The sequence below is a fragment of the Stenella coeruleoalba genome (assembly GCF_951394435.1).
Source record: "Stenella coeruleoalba genome assembly, chromosome: 3".
Lineage (NCBI taxonomy): Eukaryota > Metazoa > Chordata > Mammalia > Artiodactyla > Delphinidae > Stenella > Stenella coeruleoalba.
This window is the reverse complement of record NC_137148.1, coordinates 168,410,985-168,435,016: the sequence shown is the minus strand read 5'-3', so window position 1 is coordinate 168,435,016 and position 24,032 is coordinate 168,410,985. Positions and strand designations below refer to the sequence as shown.

The 24,032-nt window shown below is 53.4% G+C and overlaps 2 protein-coding genes across 4 annotated transcripts; both read left to right on the top strand.

Moving 5' to 3' along the window:
* The first annotated feature begins 3,305 nt into the window (after positions 1–3,305).
* STXBP2 (syntaxin binding protein 2) lies at positions 3,306–11,798 on the top strand. Its single transcript, XM_079918305.1, has 19 exons — positions 3,306–3,606; positions 4,876–4,925; positions 5,202–5,283; positions 5,720–5,796; positions 5,923–6,001; positions 6,089–6,192; positions 6,596–6,744; positions 6,915–6,999; positions 7,087–7,217; positions 7,309–7,416; positions 7,703–7,760; positions 7,909–7,974; positions 8,069–8,149; positions 8,578–8,716; positions 9,202–9,311; positions 10,130–10,225; positions 10,974–11,059; positions 11,176–11,333; positions 11,654–11,798. The coding sequence occupies exons 1-19, from the start codon at positions 3,570–3,572 to the stop codon at positions 11,737–11,739; spliced, it is 1,782 nt and encodes a 593-aa protein (XP_079774431.1). The 5' UTR covers positions 3,306–3,569; the 3' UTR covers positions 11,740–11,798.
* A 3,166-nt stretch (positions 11,799–14,964) lies between these two features.
* Positions 14,965–23,738, top strand: RETN (resistin). Of its 3 annotated transcripts, none has more exons than XM_079917599.1 (4): positions 14,965–15,358; positions 22,625–22,752; positions 23,109–23,186; positions 23,486–23,738. In XM_079917599.1, the coding sequence occupies exons 2-4, from the start codon at positions 22,635–22,637 to the stop codon at positions 23,617–23,619; spliced, it is 330 nt and encodes a 109-aa protein (XP_079773725.1). In that variant the 5' UTR covers positions 14,965–15,358; positions 22,625–22,634; the 3' UTR covers positions 23,620–23,738. The 3 variants fall into 3 exon arrangements, with proteins under 3 accessions (XP_079773725.1, XP_079773724.1, XP_079773726.1); XM_079917598.1 differs by lacking the exon at positions 14,965–15,358 and adding an exon at positions 15,533–15,710; XM_079917600.1 differs by lacking the exon at positions 14,965–15,358 and adding an exon at positions 19,498–19,584.
* The last annotated feature ends 294 nt before the right edge of the window (positions 23,739–24,032 follow it).

Here is a 24,032-nt window from a genome sequence, read left to right as displayed (position 1 = left end):
AAACTGGGTAGCTTAGAGCAACAAACGTTTATTGTCATACAGTTCTGGAGGCCGGCAGTACAGAATCGAGGTGTTGGCAGGGCTATACTCCTGTAGCATGGAAGAGACGGTCTTTCCTTGCCTCCCCCTGGGTTCTTGTGGCTGCCGGCAGTCCTTGGTGTCCCTTGGCTTGTAGCAGCAGGACTTCAGTCTCTGCCTCTGTTGTCACAGATGTCCCCCTTGTGTCCTTCACATGGCTGTCATAAGACGTGGACACCAGTCACGTTGCTTTAGGGATTCACCCTCCTGCAGCACGACCTCATCTTTACTAATTGCACCTGCAGAAACCCTATTTCCAAATAAGGGCACGTTCTAAGGTTCTGGAAGTTAGGACTTCAACACACTTTTCTGTTCTGTGGGCAGCCTTGCACCCATAACAGCAGAACACCTTGGTCACCCTCACTGAGTAAAATGAGAGGCGGCAGACCCTACAGAGCCTCACCACCAGGGGACAGGCTGAGAAGCTAGAGGTGGTCCCAGCTTCCTCAGGATCTCCCAGCTCCCTCCTTTGCCCCTGCAATCCATCTTTCCTCCCAGGAGCTGCAAGGGTCCCTTCCTTCCCCTGCTCAGAACTCTCTCTTGGCCCCCACTGTCCTCAGGAGAAAACCCGAGCACCTTGGGATCATGGGAATGTTCTAAACTTGACTGGTTATGCCGGCCATCGTTTAAAAATCTACAAATAACAAATGCTAATGAGGGTGTGGAGAAAAGGGAACCCTCCTACACCATTGATGGGGATGTAAATTGGTGCAGCCACTATGGAAAACAGTGTGGAGGTTCCTCAAAAAACTAAAAATAGAACTACATTATGATCCAGCAATCCCACTCCTGGGCATATACCCAGACAAAACTATAATTTGAAAAGATACATGAAAAGATATACCCAGTGTTCATTGCAGCATTGTTTACAATAGTCAAGACATGGAAGCAATCTAAATATCCGTTGACAGAGAAATGGATAAAGGAGATGTGGTAAATATATACAATGGAACATTACTCAGTCATGAAAAAGAATGAAATAATGCCGTTTGCAGCAACATGGATGGACCTAGAGACTACCATACTAAGTGAAGTAAGTCAGAAAGAAAAAGACAAATACCATATGATATCATTTATATGTGGAATCTAAAATATGACACAAATGAACTTATCTACAAAACAAAAACAGACTCACAGACATAGAGAACAGACTTGTGGTTGCCAAGGAGGGGAGAATGGGGGATGTATTGGGAGTTTGGGATTAGCAGATGCAAACTATTATACATAGAATGGATAAACAACAAAGTCCTACTGTACAGCACAGGGAACTGTATTCAATATCCTGTGATAAACCATAATGGAAAAGAATACATACATAGGGACTCCCCTGGTAGTGCAGTGGTTAAGAATCTGCCTGCCAATGCAGGGGACACGGGTTTGAACCCTGCTCCAGGAAGATCCCACATGCCATGGGGCAACTAAGCCCGTGAGCCACAGCTACTGAGCCTGCGCTCTAGAGCCTGCGAGCCACAACTACTGAGCCCATGAGCCACAACTAAAGAGCCCATGAGCCACAACTACTGAGCCCATGTGCCACAACTACTGAAGCCAGCACGCCCAGAGCCGTGCTCTGCAACAAACAGGCCACCGCAATGAGAAGCCCGTGCACGGCAATGAAGAGTAGCCCCCACTCACCGCAACAAGAGAAAGCCTGCGTGCAGCAAGGAAGACCCAACGCAGCCAAAAATAAATAATTAATTAAAAATATATATATATACACATATATGTATATTCTCAGAATCACTTTGATGTACAGCACAAATTAACATTGTATATCAACTATATGTCAATAAAGTAAATTTAAAAAACAAAATTGACTGGTGATGGATACACAACTGTGAATATGCTAAAAGCCATTAAATTGTATGCTCTCCATGATCAAATTGTATGGTATGTGAATTATATTGCAATAAAACTATGAAAGAAAGAGAGAAAAGGGGAGGATGGGAGGGAGGGGGAGAGAGAAAGAGAAGGTGAGCAGGAAAGAGAAAGAGAAAGAAATAAAAGGAAAAAGGAAAGAAAACCCCAAACTCCTACATAGAGAGAACAGCCATCCTGGTTTGCCCAGGACTGTCCCAGTTTTAGCACTGAAAGTCCTGGGTCCTGTGAACCCCTCAATCCAAGGCAAATCGGGTTAGTCCTACTACGTCCCACAGAGGTCTGGCCTCCGTAGACCCTCCATCCTCACCTCACTCCAGCCACTCCTCTGAGCTCATCCCTCCCTTCTCTCTGCATGGTTGCTCCCTGATGTCATTCAGGGTTAAGCCTAAAGGCCACATCCATAGGGTACCCCTCTGGCACCACCCTCAATAAAGCGCCCCCCACCGTGGCACTTGTTATCAGGTCACGGTTTATTTCCTTAAGGCATAACCGATTATTTTCTATCCCCTCCTCCTCCATTCAACTTTAAGTGCTGCCTGGCAGGCTTTCTTGTCTTATTCACTGTGGTCAGTCCCATGCTTGTCCCATGAAAGTGGCAGAGGACCTGGCACCTGGCCGACTCTTAAGAAACATGGTCAAATAAAAGCATGGGTTCGGGAATGAACGAGCTTAGGACTCTGCATTCACACACGTGTGTCACACTTTAAATCCTCATTTAAAGGATGAGGTGCTGCTGGACTGGGCCCTTTGCATGACAAGGTGTCAGCCCTTTGCTGGTGCACAGCAGGGGCAGGCCCTGAAATTTCTAGTCCAGCGTGAATTGAGGTGTGTGTGTGTGTGTGTGTGTGTGTGTGTGAGAGAGAGAGAGAGAGAGAGAGAGAGAGTATGCAAGCCGTTGAGCATGCCACTGAATCCACGTGCGTATCAGCAAGGCCATGACCAGCATACCTCCCGGGGACAGACTCGTGTTTCAGATTGCAATAGGCCTACTCATCACGTGGCCTTGGACAAGGGTCCGGCCTAGCCCCTGTTTCATTGTCTATCCCGCATCTCCCGTCAGGGTCTCTGGCAGGATCGACTGAGAACCTGGCACGGGTCCCTAGCACACAGTAGGTACAGGCTTAGCTTCAACCATCCCTCCAGGCCTCCTCCCCAGTTTATCAAGTGTTGCCTAAGCCCGCTGCTGCTGCTAAACTCGGGTACGTTAGATAAGTGGGGCACGGGTTTGTGGCCCCGCGGCTCCGGGTGGGCACACAGTATCTTTCAGACAAAGAGAAACTTCGGGCAGGGTGGAGCTGTGCCTGGGGAAGATAAAGAGGTTATTACTGCCTTGCGATCCCACTTTCTCGCTGCACACAAGCTAGGGAAGTGTGTCTGAGCTCACGTCTGTGAGTGCGTCGTCCGGCGACTTGGTGCGCGTCTGCGTGGACTCATTCGAGGGTCGTCTCCACACGGAACCCAGCAACCTCTCTGAAAACCGACGGCGGGGCGGGGCCAGGTGCGCAGGGGGCGGGAGCCAGGCCCCGCGGGGCGGAGTCCACGTGGATGACGTTAAGGGCCACTCCCCCACCTTGGGACAGACCCGGAAGCGGCGGCGCCCCTAGGGGAAGATGGCGCCCTCGGGGCTGAAGGCGGTGGTGGGGGAGAGTGAGTGCCGCCTCCTGGGGGCGGGGGGCCGGGTGCGCACGGACTCTGGGACCCAAGCGGCGGGGAGTTGGGGGCCTGGCTGGGCATCGAGCACCTAACGCTCGAGGGGGCGGACGGGGACTTGGCCTCAGCTGGATGTCCCGTCGCTCCCTTGAGAGAGCGGAACAAAGTTGGGAGACAGAACTCCGGGGACCTAAAGGAATCAGACTAAGGGTGGCGTAGACAGGCGCTGGGCAGGGACTCCTGGGCCCCCTAGGGTGCCAGCGGGGGGAGGGCACACCTGGACATCCAGACTCCCGGATCTCAGCCGGGCGAAGTCCGGCGAGCTGGACTCTTGGGGCCCCTGGTGCGGACGGGGTCCGGGCCTGGGTGCGCTGGTCAGCGACCCCAGGTGGTGAGAGTGCTCAGGCGACGCGTCCGGACCCCTATCCAGGTCCATGGGTGGGGGACGCCTTCCTCCTTGCCCGGTCGCTACGAACCCCATGCAGCTAGAGGACCCAGGCATCCAGGCCCCGCAGGCTGGGTTCTTGGGGGAGGGGTGGAGGTCGCCCCCTCCCCCACCTCCGGTAGTTCCGGCCTCAGCGGCTCCTTCCGCCCTGGCCGTCATGATAACTGTGGACACGACACTCTTGCCGGGCGGGGCTGCCTATCCACTCCCTCCACTAGGCAGGGGCCAGTGTGGCTCAAACCCCCAAAACCCCAACTGAAAAAGGAGTCTCCTACATAGGAGTTAATGGGGAGATAGGAGAATCGCTGATTCCATTATACAGATGAGGAAACTGAGGCTGGATGTTGGGTAATGGGATGACCACAGCCAGGCATGCCTCAGACCAGGGATCCAGGGGTCCTGTGTTCTGGTCCAGGGGAAACTGATGGAGGTCAAATGAGGGTGTGGCTGAAATATACAGGCCAGGAGTACTTGAGTAGCAGATAGGGAGGCTGAGAGCCCAGCTCTGGAGGCAGGTAGACCTGTTATGTGAGTCTTGGCTTTCCAGTTATTCGTTTATCTGAAGCATAGTTATCCAGTGGCTACTTACGCCTCAGGCACTCGCCACTTAAGTGCTGAGGGTACTTTTGCAACTTACTTCTCTTCTCTGAACCTCAGTGGCCCTGTCTATAAATTGGGGGTGACTAGGAGCCACCTCACAGGACTGGGGGGAGGAATAAATGTGAGTTCAGATGGAGGTCCAGCCCGGGACCCAGAAGGTTTGGGGGCACGGTGGGACCAGAGGAGCTGGCATCCTGAGCCTGCCCCTCACTTCCCCGCAGAAATTTTGAGCGGAGTCATTCGGAGCGTCAAGAAGGATGGGGAGTGGAAGGTAGGGGTGAGACAATGCCTTGTCCAAACCCATGTGGGGGGCCCTGAATGTGGGACTCCCTCCAACTCCTTAAGGAGGTTGCTGGTCCACAGAGGTGGGGTCAGGTGGGCCAGTCTGGGATGCGGTGGGTTGGGGATGGGGTCCTGGGTCCTCGTGTTCAACCAGCTCTTGAAGCTGTCAGGCCTGCCCACTGCCCCAGCCCCTCCTCAGGGACAGGTTCAGCCTCTCCCACCCTCTTGTCTGTCCGCCGGTCCATCTGTCCATCCATCTGGACAGGTGCTCATCATGGACCACCCGAGTATGCGCATCTTGTCGTCCTGCTGCAAGATGTCAGACATCCTGGCTGAGGGCATCACCAGTGAGTGGACACTCCCACCCCATGCTGCCCAGATGGGACCTGAGTGTGGGATCCCCTCAAATTCTCCAGAACTCCCAAATATGCAGCTTACCGCACAGACAGCCCTGATTTGGGAGCCCATGGCTGTGCAGCCCCTGTATGTGGAACCCCATGTAGGACTCTCAGTGCGTGACGTCCAGAATGGATAACTTTCTATGGGCGATCCCCAAGGGGTATGACTATGTGACCCCCGAATGTGCAGGACCCTGCCCATGTAGCTCTTAGCTGTGTGACCCGTGGGTGTGCACCTCCTGCTTTGGACCCTTAGGGAGTGCAGTCCCCCTGCTTCACTCCAGGATCTGACCCTCCTTCCCAAGTGTCCAGCTCCCTGAGTCAGAGACTCCCCATGTGCCCTGGCCCCACTGCCGTCATGTGCCCCTTCCTCTGTTCCTACTAGTTGTGGAGGACATCAACAAACGGCGAGAACCCATCCCCAGTCTGGAGGCCATTTATCTGCTGAGCCCCACGGAGAAGGTGCCTATGTGAGCGGGCGTGTGCGCGCATGTCTGCAGTGTATGGGGGACAGGCAGCTGGCTGGAGGCTGGGGCAGGGGATGGTCAGTCTAGGGGCCAGGCCTGGAGAGTGATCCGCATTCCTCAGTCGGTGCAGGCCCTGATCGCAGACTTCCAGGGGACCCCGACCTTCACCTACAAAGCGGCACACATCTTCTTCACCGACAGTGAGTGAGGAGAGCCAGTGGGGTGGGGGTCAGGGCGAGGGGGTGTGTGGGCTGCCCTGGCCTGATGCCCCCTCTTGCCCACCCCAGCCTGCCCCGAGCCCCTGTTCTGTGAGCTGGGCCGCTCCCGGCTGGCGAAGGTGGTGAAGACGCTGAAAGAGATCCACCTTGCCTTCCTCCCGTACGAGGCTCAGGTACAGCCCAGCCTAGTCCTGGGAAGGGGTGGGGGTCTGTCACCAAACGTCCCAGGTTCCCTCAGAAACAGGCACCAAGACAAGTAAAGGGGACACTGAATCAGAAAGCAAAGGAGCCAACACCGGGCGGAATGAGCTCCTAGCGCTGTGGCACCCGGAGTACTGTCCCACTGGGTAACGGCAGGGGGCAGCATAGAGCTCACCTCAGCGTCGTCCCAAGTTGGAGGGGACTGAGGTATTTCTCCACCTCCTTCTCTAGACAGGAGTTGGGGGCTGCCCCAGGCCTGCCTCCTAGGTGGCAGAGCAGGCTCCAGAGACCAGAGGAAGCCCCAGGGAGTGGCAGATGGCGGCTGCTGGAGTTGGGCAAGGCTACACCTCCAGCGGCGGCTCTGTGCCCTCCCAGGTGTTCTCCTTGGATGCCCCGCACAGCACCTACAATCTCTACTGCCCCTTCCGTGCCAGCGAGCGGGCACGACAGCTCGAAGCGTTGGCCCAGCAGATCGCCACCCTGTGCGCCACACTGCAAGAGTACCCGGCCATCCGCTACCATAAGTGGGAACCCCACCTGGATGCCACCCTCTGACCTTGACCCCATCCTGTTTCCAACCCCAGCCCCAGTCCTCACCCTGGTCCCTAACCCCATCCCCGACCCCCAGTCTGCGCCTGGCCCTCCCCAAGCCCACGCCCTGAGCCCCCCCCACATCTGCCCACCCCACCCCCAGGGGCCCAGAGGACACGGCCCAGCTGGCCCACGCCGTCCTAGCCAAGCTGAACGCCTTCAAGGCAGACACTCCCAGTCTGGGCGAGGTGAGGGGGCTTTCTGGGGAGGTGGGGGGAGGGCCCAGCCAGGGTCAGGGTCAATGTCCTCATCCCTGCCCACCCCCTCCACCCCAGGGCCCTGAGAAAAGTCGCTCACAGCTCCTCATCATGGACCGGGCGGCCGACCCCGTGTCCCCACTGTTGCACGAGCTCACCTTCCAGGCCATGGCCTATGACCTGCTGGACATCGAGCAGGACACGTACAGGTGGGTGGACCCCGGGACTCGCCATCTGCCATCACTGCGGACCTGGGTCCTCAGCCAGTGCGCCCGACGCTCATGTCTCCTGCTCCCCCAGGTATGAGACCACGGGGCTCAGCGAGGCCCGGGAGAAGGCCGTGCTGCTGGACGAGGACGATGACCTGTGGGTGGACCTGCGGCACATGCACATCGCAGATGTGTCCAAGTACGGGCACGTGGTGGGCGCCGGGGGTATGGGCCCTTCCGCACGCGGTCCCCACCCCCTCCCACGCCTCTGTGGACCGGGTACATGGCCTCCCGCTGTGGGTGAGCGCCCCTCCACGAGCCACACCCCTCCGCTGGCCTCCCCGGTGCGTCCCCAGTGTGGGCTCGCACGTGGCCTGTGTCTCCTGGCTCCCATCCCCTGGCCGTGCAATGCCCCCCAACTCTGCCGTCAAACTACGGTCTTGGCACTCGTCCCCATCCTGCCCCCTGCCCACTCTCACTGCCAGGAAGGTCACGGAGCTCCTGAAGACATTCTGTGAGAGCAAGAGGCTGACCACAGACAAGGTAGGGTGTGGGCCTGTGTCAGGGTGGGCAGCTTGGGAGGAACGCCCCTCCCCCCCAAAGATGGGGGCAGGGCCTCAGTCTGGATCCCTAGCCTGCAGCAGGGGCCTCCGGTAGGCAGGGCCTGGCTCACGCTCCTTCCTGTCCCCAGGCCAACATCAAAGACCTGTCCCACATCCTGAAAAAGATGCCACAGTACCAGAAGGAGCTGAACAAGGTGAGCGGGGGCGGGGAACCTGCCCCCTCCAACTGCCACCCCGTCTCCACCCTGGCTCACCTCTGTTACCCCAATTCCCACCTCTGCCCCTCAGTATTCTACGCACCTGCATTTAGCTGATGACTGCATGAAGCACTTCAAGGGCTCTGTGGAGAAGCTGTGCAGTGTGGAGCAGGTGGGGTGAGCCCAGGGCAGGGGTGGGGTCTGTGGAGGGGAGGCTGGGCGTGGGGGGCGGGGTCTGTGGGGAGGCAGGGCCTGTGAGGGAGGCGGGGCCTGTGAAGGGGCGTTTTCTGGGGTAGAGTATGGCTTGTGGGGGTGCCAGGCCCGTGGAAAGGTAGGACCAGGGTAAGGGGCGGGGCCTATGGAGAGGTGTGGCCTGTGTGAGGGGTGGGGCCCGTGGGGAAGAGGCTGGGGCTGCGAGGGGGTGGAGCCTATGGAGAGGACGGGCGTGTGCGAGGGGTGGGGCCTCTCTGCGAACACGTGTAGAACCTTCAGAGACCTGGTGGTCAGATGAAATGAAGCCCAAAGGTCTTGCCGAGCCCCCTGGGATGGCCCTGCCCCGCCCCGTCCCCCCACATAGTGGCTGACCCCCATGCCCCACAGGACTTAGCCATGGGCTCTGACGCAGAGGGCGAGAAGATCAAGGACGCCATGAAGCTGATCGTGCCGGTGCTTCTGGACGCCGCAGTGCCAGCCTACGACAAGATCCGGGTTCTGTTGCTCTACATTCTTCTACGGAATGGTGGGTAGGGGGCAAGGGGGGGCCTTGGTATACCGCCACTCACCGCGGTCTCCAGTGATCCTGGGACTCTCTAAACCCCACAGTTGCCCTGCCCTCAGGATGCCCCCAAACCCCACAGATACCCCTGTGGACCCTGGGCCTCCTTCCATTGGCCTCCGTTGGCATGGAGAGCCTGCAAATCTATGACGTCTCCAAATTTGGCCCCCTCAACTGATTCCAGAGGGTCCCCCAGTCTACTACCCCCTCTGGGATTCGCATCCAGAATTCTAACATCAGGAACGCCCCCGCGCCAGCCTGGTGGCTCCCCTGGTCCCGAGGGTCTCTGAACTGTAGGCTGCTCCTGTCATGGTTCTGCCACCTCCTCACCCCACCGCAAGCCCCTCAACCCAGAAGTGTGCATGGCCACCTCTGTCCCCCCACCCTCCCCTCCCCCACAACCCCGTGAGCATCCCATCCACGTCAGCCCACCCATCGGCCTCCTCCAGGTGTGAGCGAGGAGAACCTGGCCAAGCTGATCCAGCACGCCAACGTGCAGGCACACAGCAGCCTCATCCAGAACCTGGAACAGCTGGGCGGCACTGTCACCAACCCCGGGGTATGCTGGGGCAGAGACTGGGGGGGAGGCGGATATGGGGGTGGGGCCGCCTGGGGAGCGGGCACTGAGTCAGAGGGCAGTGACTGGGGGCGGAGGGCACGTCACCAGGGCAGGGGTACGCAGGGCATGATGTGGTTCTTGGAGGACAGGAGGCTTGAGTGGGGTCTGGGGACCGGGGGGCACCAGGGCTGTCCCCAGCCTCGGCAGTCATAGGAGAAACAGGGCGGGCAAGGCATAGTCAGAGCCCCAGTCCATGTGGTCCGAGTCCCGGGGGCGGATAGCCGGGTCACCAGCATGGGGCACACAGTTGACCCTGGGCTCCCAGAGGTCTGAGGGCCACCGACCTGGGCGGGACACACATGGCAGCTTCCTGTGCTCCGACCTCCACACATTCCGCTTCCCCTGACCCTGCCTCCGCCTCTGGCCAGGCGCATCTCTCATGTTCTCCCCTTGCCGGTTGGTCCTCCGTCTCTCTCCCAGGCGCCCGTCTGTCGCCCTGTCCGCCACTTCTCAGTTCCCTTGCTTCTGTGTCCTCCCACATCTGTCTCCATCTTTCTCTCTTAGTCCTGACCTTTCTGTTTGTCGCATCTTTGTCTCACTGCCTCTGTATTTCTTCCTCCCTCTCTCTCATTTTCCCTTCCTCGCTCTCTCTGCGTCTGTCTCTCTCTCTGTCTCCCTCCTTCCTTCTGTCTTTCTCTCTCTCCCCTTTCTCCATCTTTGTCTGCAACCTTCCCAAGTCCGACAAGCCCCCAGCCCCATTTATGACCCGCCTCCTTCTCCCTGATTCCCCCACTGACCCCGGCCCGCCCCGCCTGTAGGGCTGTGGGACCACAAGCCGGCTGGAGCGGAGGGAGCGCTCAGAGCCCACCTATCAGCTGTCCCGCTGGACCCCGATCATCAAGGATGTGATGGAGGTACCGCTGCTGGGGGGTTGGGGCCTGACCCCCATCCCCTGCCCCTATCCAGGCAACGCTCAGCCCTCTTCCTGATCACCGTCCTAAGCCCCCAGGCTTAAGGGGAAATCCTTCATTATGGGCATCCCTGTGGCATCCGATTTGCGCTGTCATGGGGGCAATCCCAGGCCCACACTGGAGGAAGTGGGGTGTCAGAGGGGTCCCTCATAGGGGAGCTTCATTTCCTCTCCACCTGCTGGTCCCCTCCTCTGTCCCCCTCTATTCGCTCCTGCCCCCCAGAAAGCCCCCTGGGTCCCCCTTTGTCCTCCCCATGCCAGTCCCTGCCCGTTCTGGGAACCAAAAGTAGCAGCAACACAAAGGACTAGGCCAGGGACCTGGCTTCCTGGCCTCCTGCCGTTTGTGTGGAGTCCGGGCACCTCCGCCTGCTTGGAGACCGGTGACCTCGGCCCCCGTGTCCCCATGGACTCTGCATGCTGAGACTCCTGGGTACCTGAGGGGCAGGGAGCTCAGAATCCTGGGTTCCCAAGGGTCTGTGGGCCCACACTTCTGGGTCCCTGCGGAGCTGAGGAGGAGCAGGGTCCTTAAGAAGTTAGGGGCCCAGAGTCCTGGGTCGCCAAGGGGCTGGAGACACAGATGGTGGCCCCCATCTGCCAGGATCTTGGCCCATGAACACACCCTATGGAGGGGGCCCCAGGCCGTGCACCCCGTCGCCCGGGCCCCTCTCTTCAGCCTCCTCCTCTGGCCCCAGGATGCTGTGGAGGACCGGCTGGACCGGAAGCTGTGGCCCTTCGTGTCTGACCCTGCACCCGCGCCCAGCTCCCAGGCTGCTGTCAGGTGAGGCCCAGGGATGCCCCCGCCCCAGCTGTGCCCAGGCCTGTGGGAGGTGAGGCTTGGGTATGGGGGTGGTGGTCTGCTGTTGCGACTGACCTTTCCCTGTCTCCCCCGGGCAGCGCCCGCTTCGGCCACTGGCACAAGAACAAGGCGGGCGTGGAGGCCCGGGCAGGGCCCCGGCTTATCGTCTACATCGTGGGCGGTGTGGCCATGTCAGAGATGCGGGCCGCCTATGAGGTGACCAGGGCCACTGATGGCAAGTGGGAGGTGCTTATCGGTGAGTGGCCAGGACTGGGGCCCCTGGGCTGGGGTGGGGCCGGGAGCCTGCCCCTGTGTGTGGGTCCCTGGGGGACTGACAGCTGCGTGCCTTCTGGGTGCCCAAAGCCTAGAGCCTCCACAGGGCCTGGGTGAGAGGATACCGGATACCTGAGGGGCTAGGGCTTGGCTTCCCAGGGAAGGGGTCACCTAGGAGTGGACCCCTCTCTCTCCGAGGGGTGAGCCTTCTGAGGCCTTAGGGTCAGGGCCTGGTTTCCCGAGCACCCCACCTGGGGGTGTCAGGGGCCGAGGCCACTCCCCCAACCCCATCCTCCTGCCCAGGCTCCTCACACATCCTCACACCGACCCGCTTCCTGGATGACCTCAAGACGCTGGACCAGAAGCTGGAGGACATTTCCCTGCCCTGACCCTCCCGCCCCCGCCTGACCTGCCCCCTGCCCTTTTCAGAGAAATAAACTCCCATGTTTCTGCCAGCTGGCACCCACCTCACTTTCTTTCCATGGGAGCTAGACGAGGACTGCCACCCTTGGGTCCCATTCCCTGACCTGTGCCTCAGGCCCCACCCCATCCTGTTGTCCTTCCAGAGGGCATCCCAAGCTCTAATTTGAATATTGGCTCCAAGATCTACGAGCTGCTAGGTTTTGGCCAACTTCTTGGGTCCCCCTTCCAAAAACATGGGGGCCAATGACGCCAGTGGCTTTGCAGAGGAGGTAAAATGGCGCCGAAAGCTGACGGCACCGGAAAATGACAGCAGCTGCTCCTCTACTGGTACTAGGGTTATCTCGGCTGCTCCGATGGGACCATCAGTAGTAGTGTTAACAAGCAGAACAGGCCCTGTATCCCAGCACCCCCAGCCCTTCAGAAACTGTCTCAGTGGGGCCTGGGGCCACACGAGGCCAGGGGTCTTCTCAGGCTCCTAGGATCAGAATCTGCATTTGTGTGAGGAACACAGCAAACGATGCCCATTTCCCACCCCAGAGAGTTAGAACTCTCCCTGCTTATCCTCCTCCCCGCCCCCACTTTCTCCAGGCTGTTCACAGGGGCTCCTAACTGCAGGACTTATCAGACCCTTCACTGGGTGTGTTAGTTTGCTAAGGCTGCCATAACAAAGTGCCACATTCCGGGTGACCTACACAACAGAGATTATTCTCTCACAGTTCTGGAAACCGGGAGTCCAAGATCAAGGTGTCGGCGGGGTTGATTTCTTCTAAACCCTCTCTCCTTGGCTTATAGATGGCCATCTTCTCCCTGTGTCCTCACATGCTCTTCGCTCTGTGTGTGTCTGTGTCCTAATCTCCTCTTCTTCTTCTTTTAAATTTATTTATTTTAATTTATTTTATTTTTGGCTGTATTGGGTCTTCATTGCTGCACGCGTGCTTTCTCTAGTTGCAGCGAGCGGGGGCTACCCGTCGTTGAGGTGCACGGGCTTCTCATTGCGGTGGCTTTTCGTGTTGTGGAGCACGGGCTCTAGGCGTGCGGGCTTCAGTAGTTGTGGCACGTGGGCTTCAGTAGTTGTGGCGCCCGGGCTTCAGTAGTTGTGGCTCACAGGCTCTAGAGCGCAGGCTCAGTAGTTGTGGTGCACGGGCTTAGTTGCTCCGTGGCATGTGGGATCTTCCCGGACCAGGGCTCAAACCCATGTCCCCTGCATTGGCAGGCGGATTCTTAACCACTGTGCCACCAGGGAAGCCCCTAATCTCCTCTTCTTATAAGGATACCAGTCATATTGGCTTAAAGTCTACACTAATGACCTCGTTTTGACTTAATTATCTTTTAAAAATCTTGTCTCCAAATACAGTCACATTCTGAGGCATGGGGGTTAGGATTTCAGCATATGAATTTTCTGGGGACACAGTTCAGCCCATAACACTCAGCTAAAGTGAGATGTGAATCTCACAGCCTGAATAAGATAGATGAAGGCCCTTCTCTCTGGAGCACAGACACACAGCCAGGCTGGCAGTCTGTGGCACATGTGGCTGTGGGAGCCCCAAGAACATGGTAATCCACTCAGGGGCAGCCTGGGAAGGCTTCCTGGAGGAGGTGGCACTTAAGAGAATGAAAGTGAAGAGGAGTCTGGGAAGGGAGGGGAGGGCACAGTGGAGGCAAAGGCAAGAGAGCAGAATGGAGCCAGAGGGAAAGGTCTTGAGGGACGACAAGGTCTGAGAGCCACCCGAGGCCTGAGTGAGGATTTGGCCCCTGCTGGGATGATGGGAAACTACAGAAAGGATCTGAGCAGGGTCAGGTGGGGGCCCCAAGTCTAATGTTGGCGATGGGGCTCAGCTGGGATGAGTGCCTTGGGAGGGGGCCCTGGTGGGCGGGTAAATTGGGTATAGTGCCCCCCAGTGGAGCGCTACCCATTTCCATCCTGTCATCTCTGGAGTTGTGGCCCCTCCAAGACTGGGACCAGGGGGGCATGGGTGGACACAGGACACTTGAGGCCCTCCTTCCCTGCCCACGGAAGACTTGGCCCTGATTTTGAGGTCACCTATCCTTTTGAGAATTCAGAGAAGTCTAAAGACACTCTTCCCAGAAAAATTGCACGGACAGTTTTGCAGGTAGGGCCTTGGAGAAGCAAAAACCCCTCCGATTCAGCAATTCTACTAAGATTTATGCGAAACGCGTAATAGGGCAGAAAGATGGACGTGCAAGGCTGTCGAGTAGATGAGGTGCAGGGGAGAAAGTGAGTCATCTCAGACCACTGAGACGGCTGGCCCTGGATGCCCCGCCCCCCGCCACGGCTTTGGCAGAGAAGCCTTTCTACTGGGAGACGGAGTGGGAGGGAGATGGATTTAAAAGTTTAACTTTTAGGGACTTCTCTGGTGGCGCAGTGGTTAAGAATCGGCCTGTCAGTGCAGGGGAGACGGGTTCGATCCGTGGTGGGGGAAGATCCCACATGCCATGGAGCAATTAAGCCCGCGAGCCACAAATGCTGAGCCTGTGCTCTAGAGGCCGCGAGCCACAACTACTGAGCCCACACGCCTAGAGCCGGTGCTCCGCAACAAGAGAAGCCGCCGCAATGAGAAGCCCGCGCACCGCAACGAAGAGTAGCTGCCACGCCCCCACGCGCAGCAAGGAAGACCCAACACAGCCCCAAATCAATTAATTAGTTAATTTTTTTTTAAAGTTTAACTTTTAAACTCTCCTCCTTGTAAAGCCGCGGTTTTCTTCCGGGACCCGCCTAGGTAGGTAAGCGCTCCGAGCGCCAGGGGGCGCTGTGGCTCAATTTGCTGGCTGCTTTGATCTTTAGCGTCTGTAACCCGAGCTTGGGTGACCCTATTAGAGACGGCGGGGGTGGGGGAGGAGGAGTAGGTCATGAGTTACTCAATAGTTCTCAGCGCCAGCGAAACTCTGTTGCTTAAATCGCCTCGGCCTCTGGCCCTTATTTGTACGTAGACGATGTTGTAAAGGCTCCCACCTCAGGGCATTTTGATTCTACAAATATTCACGGACCACCCCCATCCCCGCCCCCGAAAATGGGCCACAGCAGCCGGTAGTGTCAGGCCCTGACCACGCCCCAGGCACCCTGCCAAGCCCTCCACATGCATTACACAGAATTCTCAAAACCCTCGTGTGAGGGTAAAATCCACCCTCTCTCTGCGTCCTGTGAGACCTCACGTCAGGAGCTCCATGATGTCATGTCCCTACGATTGGTCGGTGGGATGGGGGCGGGCGGGAGGTGTCCCTGGTTTCCAACAATTCTCCACATAAAGGTTTTAGCAGCCATGGATTCCTTCCGATCTCTTCCTTTTTTTTTTAAATTTAATTTTATTATTTTTTTCCCCGACGCTGCGAGGCTTGTGGCATCTTAGTCCCCCAACGAGGGATCGAACCCAGGTCACCGCAGTGAAAGCGCGGATTCCTAACCACGGGACTGCCAGGGAATTCCCCAATTTTTTTTTCTGTACTTTAAAATTTTATCTATTTATTTATTGCCAATATCTCTTGAAGATTATTTTCAAACTTGTCATTCCTCCCACTGGAATCAGCTGGGATCCTTCTTGAAAGGACTCTCAGCAACTACTGAAGTTGGTTCGTATGGAAAGTTACAACCTAGCGCGTTTTGTTACGTGTTATTGTGGGTGTGGATTAGGTCGCTGAATCCCCGGGAGGCAGCTGGACACGTGAGCTCATCGGGGAGGCCTGGGGTGGGAACAGACTCCAGAGTCACTGGTGGTCATGGTATAAGCTTAGAGGCAACATCCAAGAACCACCGACTGCCACAATAATAATATATTAATATATACCACGATAATATAGTATTAATATAATAATACATCATTATTATTTAATACTGTAAGATGGCCTGGCCCCGGCTGGGCGGTAGTTCTCAGGATGTGCCAAGAAGGAGGACTCCACAAAGTGAGAAAAAAGGATTCCTCAGGTCAGCATCAGGGCTTCAGAAGGTCAGGAGGGCACCCCTGGGGTGGTGAGCACTGATGCTCTTGGTTGTGGGGACATGGGGACACATCATAGCAGGGAGGCTTCTCAGCCCATGCTGTGCAGGGCAGGGGGCTCTGCTAGAGCAATATCTCATCCAAGTTAACAGGAGGGAAAAGTTTGTGGTCTTGAATTTGCTTTACTTAAAAATAAAAGTGAGCGGGGGAGATAAATTAGGAGTTTGGATTTCTATTTTTTTGTTTGTTTTTTTTTCTGCACTGTGCAGATCTTAGTTCCCCTACCAGGGATGGAACCCCGGGCCCACGGCAATGAAAGTGCTGAGTCCTAACCACTGAACCACCAGGGAATTCCCAGGAGTTTGGAATTAACATAGACACACGACTATATATAAAATAGGTAAAAAACAAGGACCTACTGTCTAGCACAGGGAACTATACTCAGTATCTTGTAATAACCTATAATGGAAAAGAATCTGAAAAAAAATACATATATGTGTGTGTATAACTGAATCACTTGGCTGTACACTTGAAACTAACACAGCATTGTAAATCAACTCCACTTCAGTTTTTTTAAAAAACTAAAAAAATAAAAGTTTAAATACTTTACGGTACATTTAGACAATGGAAACTGACCCTGCATTAAAAAGAATTCACCCAAGAGAAAGGAAAATATACATCCACACAAAGACGTGTCCAGGAACGTTCATGGCATTATTCATAATAGCCCAAAGGTGGAAACAATCCAAATGCCCATCAGCTGGTGAATGGAAATCAATGTGGTACGTCCAGGCGATGGAACGCAGCTCAGTCAAGGACCAAAGTACATGTTATGACATTAATGAACCTCAAAACACTATGCTAAGTAAATAAGCTTGATGCAAAAGACCACATAGTGTACGATTCCACTTATATGAAATGTCCAGAGTAAGCAAATTCACAGACAGAAAGTGGTTGCCTAGGGGTGGGGGTGGGAATAGAGAGTGACTGCAAAGGAGCACAAGATTCCTTTTAGGGGTGATAGAAACTTTCCAGAATTGGATTGTGGTAATGGCTGTGCAACCCTGTGAAACTTACTACAGATCACTGAGTTGTACAATTGAAATGGAGGAATGTGGTATGTAAATTATACTTCAATAAAGCTGCTTTAAAAAAGAACGAAAAATTGAGGATCCCAGACATGGTGGAGCTGCCGGCTGGGCAGAGAGGGGTGGAGGTGGGATGGTGAAACCCGCAGGACCCTAGCAAAGCAAGAATTGCCTGAGGCCTCTGGGGGAGGGGCTGAGTGGCCCCGGGGAACCCAGCAGATGTCAAGGAAGCAAGGCAAGCTTCCCCTTTTTTTTTTTTTTTCTGTAAAGTTGCTCAAAATCTGAAAACACAAGTTAACCAACAGCTACTGCCAAAAATATTGTGAAAAGACTCCTGGAGGTGAGGAAATAGCCCTGAAAGTGGGAAAGTTCTGTTCCGGTTGGGCTGAGATGGGGTCCCCAGGGCTGAGGTATTGAGGGGACAGGACAGGAAGAGGAAGTTTTGGCTGGTGGCCCCTCCACATTGAGTGACCACTCAGAGCCTTGATCCCTCTCTGTGGCTGGGGAAATTCTGGGAAAATATTGATCCCCCTCCCGAAAAAAAGCTACGTTTGAAGCATCCATTACATACCGTGCCTCATTCTGTAACGTCTACATAGATTTACATAAAGTATTTGCTGGATGAAATAAGTCAGATGGAGACAGACAAATACTTAAATGTGGAATCTGGTTTTCCCCCAGCTTCGTTGGCATAAGCTTAAGGTGTACAACGTAGTGATTTAATACATATATACTGATCAAAGAAATGTTCACATATTGAGATATAGGGAAAGTCATTCTGGCTTATACATGAGTTAACTTGAATTTTATGCCAACAGCCTGTTTGTGGCCTAAGCTAACAGCCTGTTTTATGCTAACAGCCTGTTTGTCGCCTATGAAAACTACATTGTGCATCTGCTTTAATTATTAAAGAAAAGGGCACATTGACCAGAAATAAAGAATGTCCATGTTCAAAACAAAGATTAAATGCCTCCCTTCCTGGGATGCCAGGGCTGGTCCTCCTTTGATGATAAGACTCCCTTCCCAGGCGCCGAGGTCATACCGACTCACTGTGTACATGATGATCTGTTTTTCTTTTTTGAAACCTTGAAGGAGCATCTCCCTGACTTGTTTGATGTCCTTTGTTCTGACAAGATATAAAACTGCGCTGAAAACCATGCATCTCTGGGGCAGTTCCTCAGAGTTATCAGAGAGGCCGTCTTCCAGGCTATAGTCCTCAGTTTGGCTCAAATAAAACTCTTTCCTGGGACTTCCCTAGTAGTCCAGTGGTTAAGACTCGGCGCTTTCACTGCTGGGGGCGCAGGATCAATCCCTGGTCCGGGAAGTAAGATCCTACAAGCCAAGAGCTGCGGCCAAATAAATAAATAAATAAATAAGGACTCCGGCATCCAACAAATCTGGATCTGAAATCTCCCCTTCGGGAGTGACTCAGCCTCACCCAACATCAGTTTTCCCATCTGTGAAATGGGGCACAAGGTGGAGGCTGTCAGGAAGCTGTGGTCAGACTCTCCCTCCCGTCTCCACACCATTCCCCTTTTCTTTAAATTTTTTTTAAACATCCTTATTGGAGTATAATTGCTTTACAATGGTGTGTTAGTTTCTGCTTTATAGCAAAGTGAATCAGCTATACATATACATATATCCCCATATCTCCTCCCTCTTGCATGTCCCTCGCACCCTTCCTATCCCACCCCTCTAGGTGGTCACAAAGCACCGAGCTGATCTCCCTGTGCTATGTGGCTCCTTCCCACCAGCTATCCAGTTTACATTTGGTAGTGGTATATATGTCCATGCCACTCTCTCATTTCGTCCCAGCTTACCCTTCCCACTCCCCGTGTCCTCAAGTCCATTCTCTACGTCTGCATCTTTATTCCTGTCCTGCCCCAAGGTTCTTCAGAACCTTTTTTTTTTTAGATTCCATATATATGTGTTAGCATACGGTACTTGTTTTTCTGTTTCTGACTTACTTCACTCTGTATGACAAACTCTAGGTCCATCCACCTCACTACAAATAACTCAATTTCATTTCTTTTTATGGCTGAGTAATATTCCATTGTATACATGTGCCACATCTTCTTTATCCATTCATCTGTCGATGGGTACTTAGGTTGCTTCCATGTCCTGGCTACTGTAAATAGAGCTGCAGTGAACATTGTGGTACATGACTCTTTTTGAATTATGGTTTTCTCATGGTATATGCCCAGTAGTGGGATTGCTGGGTCGTATGGTAGTTCTATTTTTAGTTTTTTAAGGAACCTCCATACTGTTCTCCATAGTGGCTGTACCAATTTACATTCCCACCAACAGTTTTTTTAATTTTTAAAATTTTATTATGTTTTTTATTATTGAAGTACAGTTGATTTACAATGTCATGTTAGCTTCAGGTGTACAACACAGTGATACAGTGTTGAGATATATATATATGATATTTATTGTTTGTACTTTTTGATGATGGCCATTCTGACCAGTGTGAATATATACCTCATTGTGGCTTTGATTAGCATTTCTCTAATAATTATCAAGGCTTTTACTTTTATTTTCTTTCATCCTTGTGGGACAGGAAGCAAGTGTCAATGATTCTCTTCTGATTGGCAGAGGTACCTGTCATTGCGACATCATCACTAGGCCAAGTTATGTAGCAAGGCAACCAGTCAGAAGCGTAGGTTGCCTCTGGAAGTCAGTTTCACAACAAGTGGCAACAGTTTCCAGTCCTCTGAGTGATACAGGCCTCTTTGTTCAAAATTACTTCAAGGACAGATGTATATTAACAGAGGTGAGAACAAACTGGTAACACTTACCAATATTCACAAGATCTGCAGCGCACAGGAAAACCAGTTGTATGGGTAGAAAAATCTCCTTCTCTGTTACTTCAGGACAGTTTTCCTTCAGATCTTTGGGAAACTTCCTTTTTTTTCCCAATTATAATTTAAATTATAAGTATTTGGTGGCAGTGGTTACACAACTGTATGCATTTGTCAAAACTCAGAACTCAGTAAAAAGGGCGAATTTTGCCGTATGTAAATTACACCTGATTTTTTAAAAAAGCAATACTTGGGAAAAACAAAACATTCATGCAGTATGCAGGTATATAGACTTGTCAAAATGCATGCAACTGAACACTTAAGATAGATGCATTTTATTATATGGAAATTATACCTCAATAAGATTGATTTTTAAAAATTGTAGTTATGTGATTGCCCTATTGTACTTTTTAAAGACCTGGTTCTAGAATTGTATTAAGTAGTATTAGATGTAAAAGGTCACTAGAGCTCAGTTTTGCTGGTAGAAATCAGGGAGGATAAAGGGATTTTTTTTAAAGAGAATTAAGGGGCTATCGATGACAATAATCAATAAACAATCAATAATAGCAATAGAAAGAGTTTTATTTTAGCCAAACTGAGGACTATAGCCCAGAAGACAGCTTCTCAGAGGAAAACTCTGAGAAACTGCTTGGGAGAAGCAGGGTTTTCAGCACAGTTTTATATCTTGTAAGAACAGAGAACATCAAAGAAGTCAGGGAGACACTCCTTCAAGGTTTCATAAAAACAGATCAGCATGTACACAGTGAGTCGGTAGGACCTTGGCGCCTGGGAAGGGAGTCTTATCATCAAAGGAGGACCAGCCCTGGCATCCCAGGAAGAGGGGCTTTAATCTTTATTTTGAACACGGACATTCTTTACTTCTGGTCAATGTGCCCTTTTCTTTAATAATTAAAGCAGATGCACAATGTAGTTTTCATAGGCCACAAGCAGGCTGTTTTACCAGCACAAAATTCACATTAACTCATGTATAAGCCAGAACGACTTCCCCAGACCTCAGTATGTGAACATTTCTTTACCAGGGCATATATAACTCTTTCCTGCTACTGAACTAAGGGTTTTCAAACTGAGTCCCTGGGGAGCCCCAGGGGGTTCCACACATTCTCTCTGCTTTTCACCCTGCCTGTAGTTAGAGCTGCCCACTTCTTTTGCATCCTTCAAAAGTTATTTTTTTAAATTTTTTAAACATATTTATTGGAGTATAATTGTTTTACAATGTTGTGTTAGTTTCTGCTGTATAACAGAGTGAATCAGCTATAGGCATACGTATATCCCCATATCCCCTCCCTCTTGCGTCTCCCTCCCACCCTCCTTATCCCACCCCTCTAGGTGGTCGCAAAGCACTGAGCTGATCTCCCTGTGCTATGCAGCTGCTTCCCACTAGCTAGCTATTTTACAGTTGGTAGTGAATATATATATCAATGTTACTCTCTCACTTCGCCCCAGCTTACTCTTCCCCCTCTCCGTGTCCTCAAGTCCATCTCTACGCCTGTGTCTTTATCCCGTCCTGCCCCTAGGTTCATAGCAGCATCCTTCACAATAGCCAAAAGGTGGGAACAACCCAACTGTCCATCAACAGATGATACACGAAATGCGGTATGGACATAAAATTGAATATTAGCCTTAAAAAGGAATGAGGTTCTGATCCATGCTGCAACATGGATGAACCTTAAAATGTTATGCTCAGTGAAATCAGGCAGGCACAAAAGGATAAATATTGTATGATTCCACTTATTTGCTATATGAATAGGCAAATTCATAGAAATAGAAACTAGATGAGAGATTACCAGGGGCTTCAAGAGGAAGTGGGACTTAGTGTTTAATAGGTAAGGTTTCAGTTTAGGATGGTAAAAAGAAAGTTCTGGAAATGGACAGGGCTGATGATTACACAACACTGTATGGCTGAAATCAAGCCATACTCCCTCTAAAGACTAGGGAAAAGTTGGTTCTTTGCTTCTTCCAGCTTCTGGTGGCTTCTGGCATTCCTTGGCTTGTGGCCACAGCATTCCAGTGTCTGCCTCGGTGGTCACACTGCCTTAAGGCTGCTGAACTTACACTTGAAAATGGTTAAAATGGTGCATTTTATGTTACGTGTGTTTTACCACAATTTTTAAAAAAATCCATCCATATTGGAAACAAAACAAACCCAAACAATGTGAAAACCATTCTTAGCTCATGAGTCATACAAAAAGAGATGGTAGGCGGGACTTCCCTGGTGGTCCAGTGGTTAAGACTCCGTGCTTCCATTGCAGGGGGATGGGTGTTCGATCCCTGGTTGGGGAACTAAGATCCCGCATGATGCTCAGTGTGGCCAAAAAAAAAAAAAAAAAAAAAAGATGGTGGGCTAGATCTGGCCCATGGGCCGTAGTTTGCACACGTCAATTGCCGACTATTCTATCGAAGGAATAAACCATGATTTTATCTATCTCTTCTATGGTGATAGCTTTTTGGGAATGAACATGGCATGCAGTTCTCAAACAAGGACATTATTTTGGGCACGTTTGTGTGCCCCCTCCCCTCCGTGCAAGCTCCTGTATCTGTCCCTGCCCCGTCGACTATGGTTCCTGGAATTATCCCCCAGGTTCTACCCTCTGGACCAGTCCCAGCCTGGATGTGGGAAGGGAAGGCTCTTGAAGGAGAGGCTGTGGCACCACTAGGTCCCTGGACTCTACCCTGGGGGCTTCCTCTTAGCCCCGGATGTGGGAAGGGAGTCCCAGGATGCCAGGGGTCTTAGCCAAGACAGGAAGCCCCACACTCGGAGGCCTTAAAGAGAGAGCTGAGGCAGAGGCACGTCATTCGTGTCCAAAATTGGGCCTGCTGAGTCCACGGAGAGGGTAAGTGACAGTTGCTCCCGCCTTTAGGGGCAAAGCTGGGCCTCCAGCCCCGTCCCCCGTGGGGACCCAGGGTTCCCGATCCCACACATTCTGTGGGCCTGACCCTTCCCAGGTTGGAGAGGGGCTGATGCAGCTGGGGTCTCTCGGTTCCCTCTTGCAGCACCTACAGGATGAAGGCTCTCTCCCTTCTCCTCCTCCCAGTCCTGGGGCTGCTGGTGTGTGGCAAGTTGACGTGTCCCATGGATAAAGCCATCAGTGAGAAGATCCAGGAACTCACCAGCTCCCTAAGTGAGCACCCTCGCATCCAACCTCGGCAGGGGCCTCAGGGGCCCCTCTGATTCCTGACATGGAGCGAACGTCAAGCCAACCCCAACTCCAACCCCAACCAAATCTCAACCCCAAACCCAACCCAACCCCATTTCCCCCAGCTCCACCTTTAGCAATAGCTCCAAACCCTCCTCCCTCCAAAACACCCACCTCAAAGCAGAATCTTGAGAGGTGATGAGCTCCCGACCCCCTGGGCCTTCCCCAGGGGCGGTTTCCTTGAGCCCCCTGCCCGTCTCCAAACCACCAGGGCCTGGGCAGCATGAGATTGGGGGAGGGGCAGCTCGGTTTCACAGTTACCTCGGTCACTCCTTCCATAGATCCTGCGGCAATAAGGAACATTGGCCTGGACTGCCGCAGTGTCACCTCCAGGGGGCACCTGGTCACTTGCCCCGCAGGTGAGTACAGAACCCGTGGTCCAGGCTCTCAGTTCTGTTCTCAGTACCCCATAACCCCCTCCCCTAGGTCCAGCCTCTATTTCTCTAGGACCACAGAGTCTCAGCCTCTACTTCTGTTAATGTCCTGGTCTGCACTCCCAGCCTTGTCCCTTCTCCCAACTCCCGGACCCCATTTCCTCAGGACACTGGTGTCCAGGCCCCCGGCCTCCCCGCCGCCCACGCTGCCATTCCCCTGGAACCCCAGGCCCGCAGCCTCTGGCTCAGAGTCCAAGCTCTCTCCTCCTCGCTCCGCCTCGTAGGTTTCGCCGTCACCAGCTGCACCTGCGGCTCTGCCTGTGGCTCGTGGGACGTGCGCGCCGAGACCACGTGCCACTGTCAGTGCGCCGGCATGGACTGGACCGGAGCTCGCTGCTGTCGCCTGCGGGCCGAATAGCCTAAGGTTGCGCTTGCGGGGCGGTGGCGCGGGCCTGGGTGTGTGGCCGGGCCTCGGAGGGGCGGGTTCCTGTCTCAGAGGGGCGGGGTTGGAAATAAACCTCCGAGAAGATGATGGAGAAAGCCCGGGACGTGTGCTGTTGTCTTCTGTGGGGTGTGGGTGACTGAGCCGGCATCTTCAAAAAGAGCAAGGCGCCAGAGGGAGGGGGGTGGGGGACAGCCGTGACTTTCTTCCGCCCCATTCCCCCCTCCTCCCTTGTCCGCCACTTCTACTTCTGAAAATGGGGCCTTAACTTCCCGTAATGACAACCACACCCAAGGCTCATGACCTAAGGGAGTGTAACCTTTATTTATTTATTTTTGGCCACACCGGGTGGGCATGTGGGATCTTAGTTCCCTGACCAGGGATCGAAC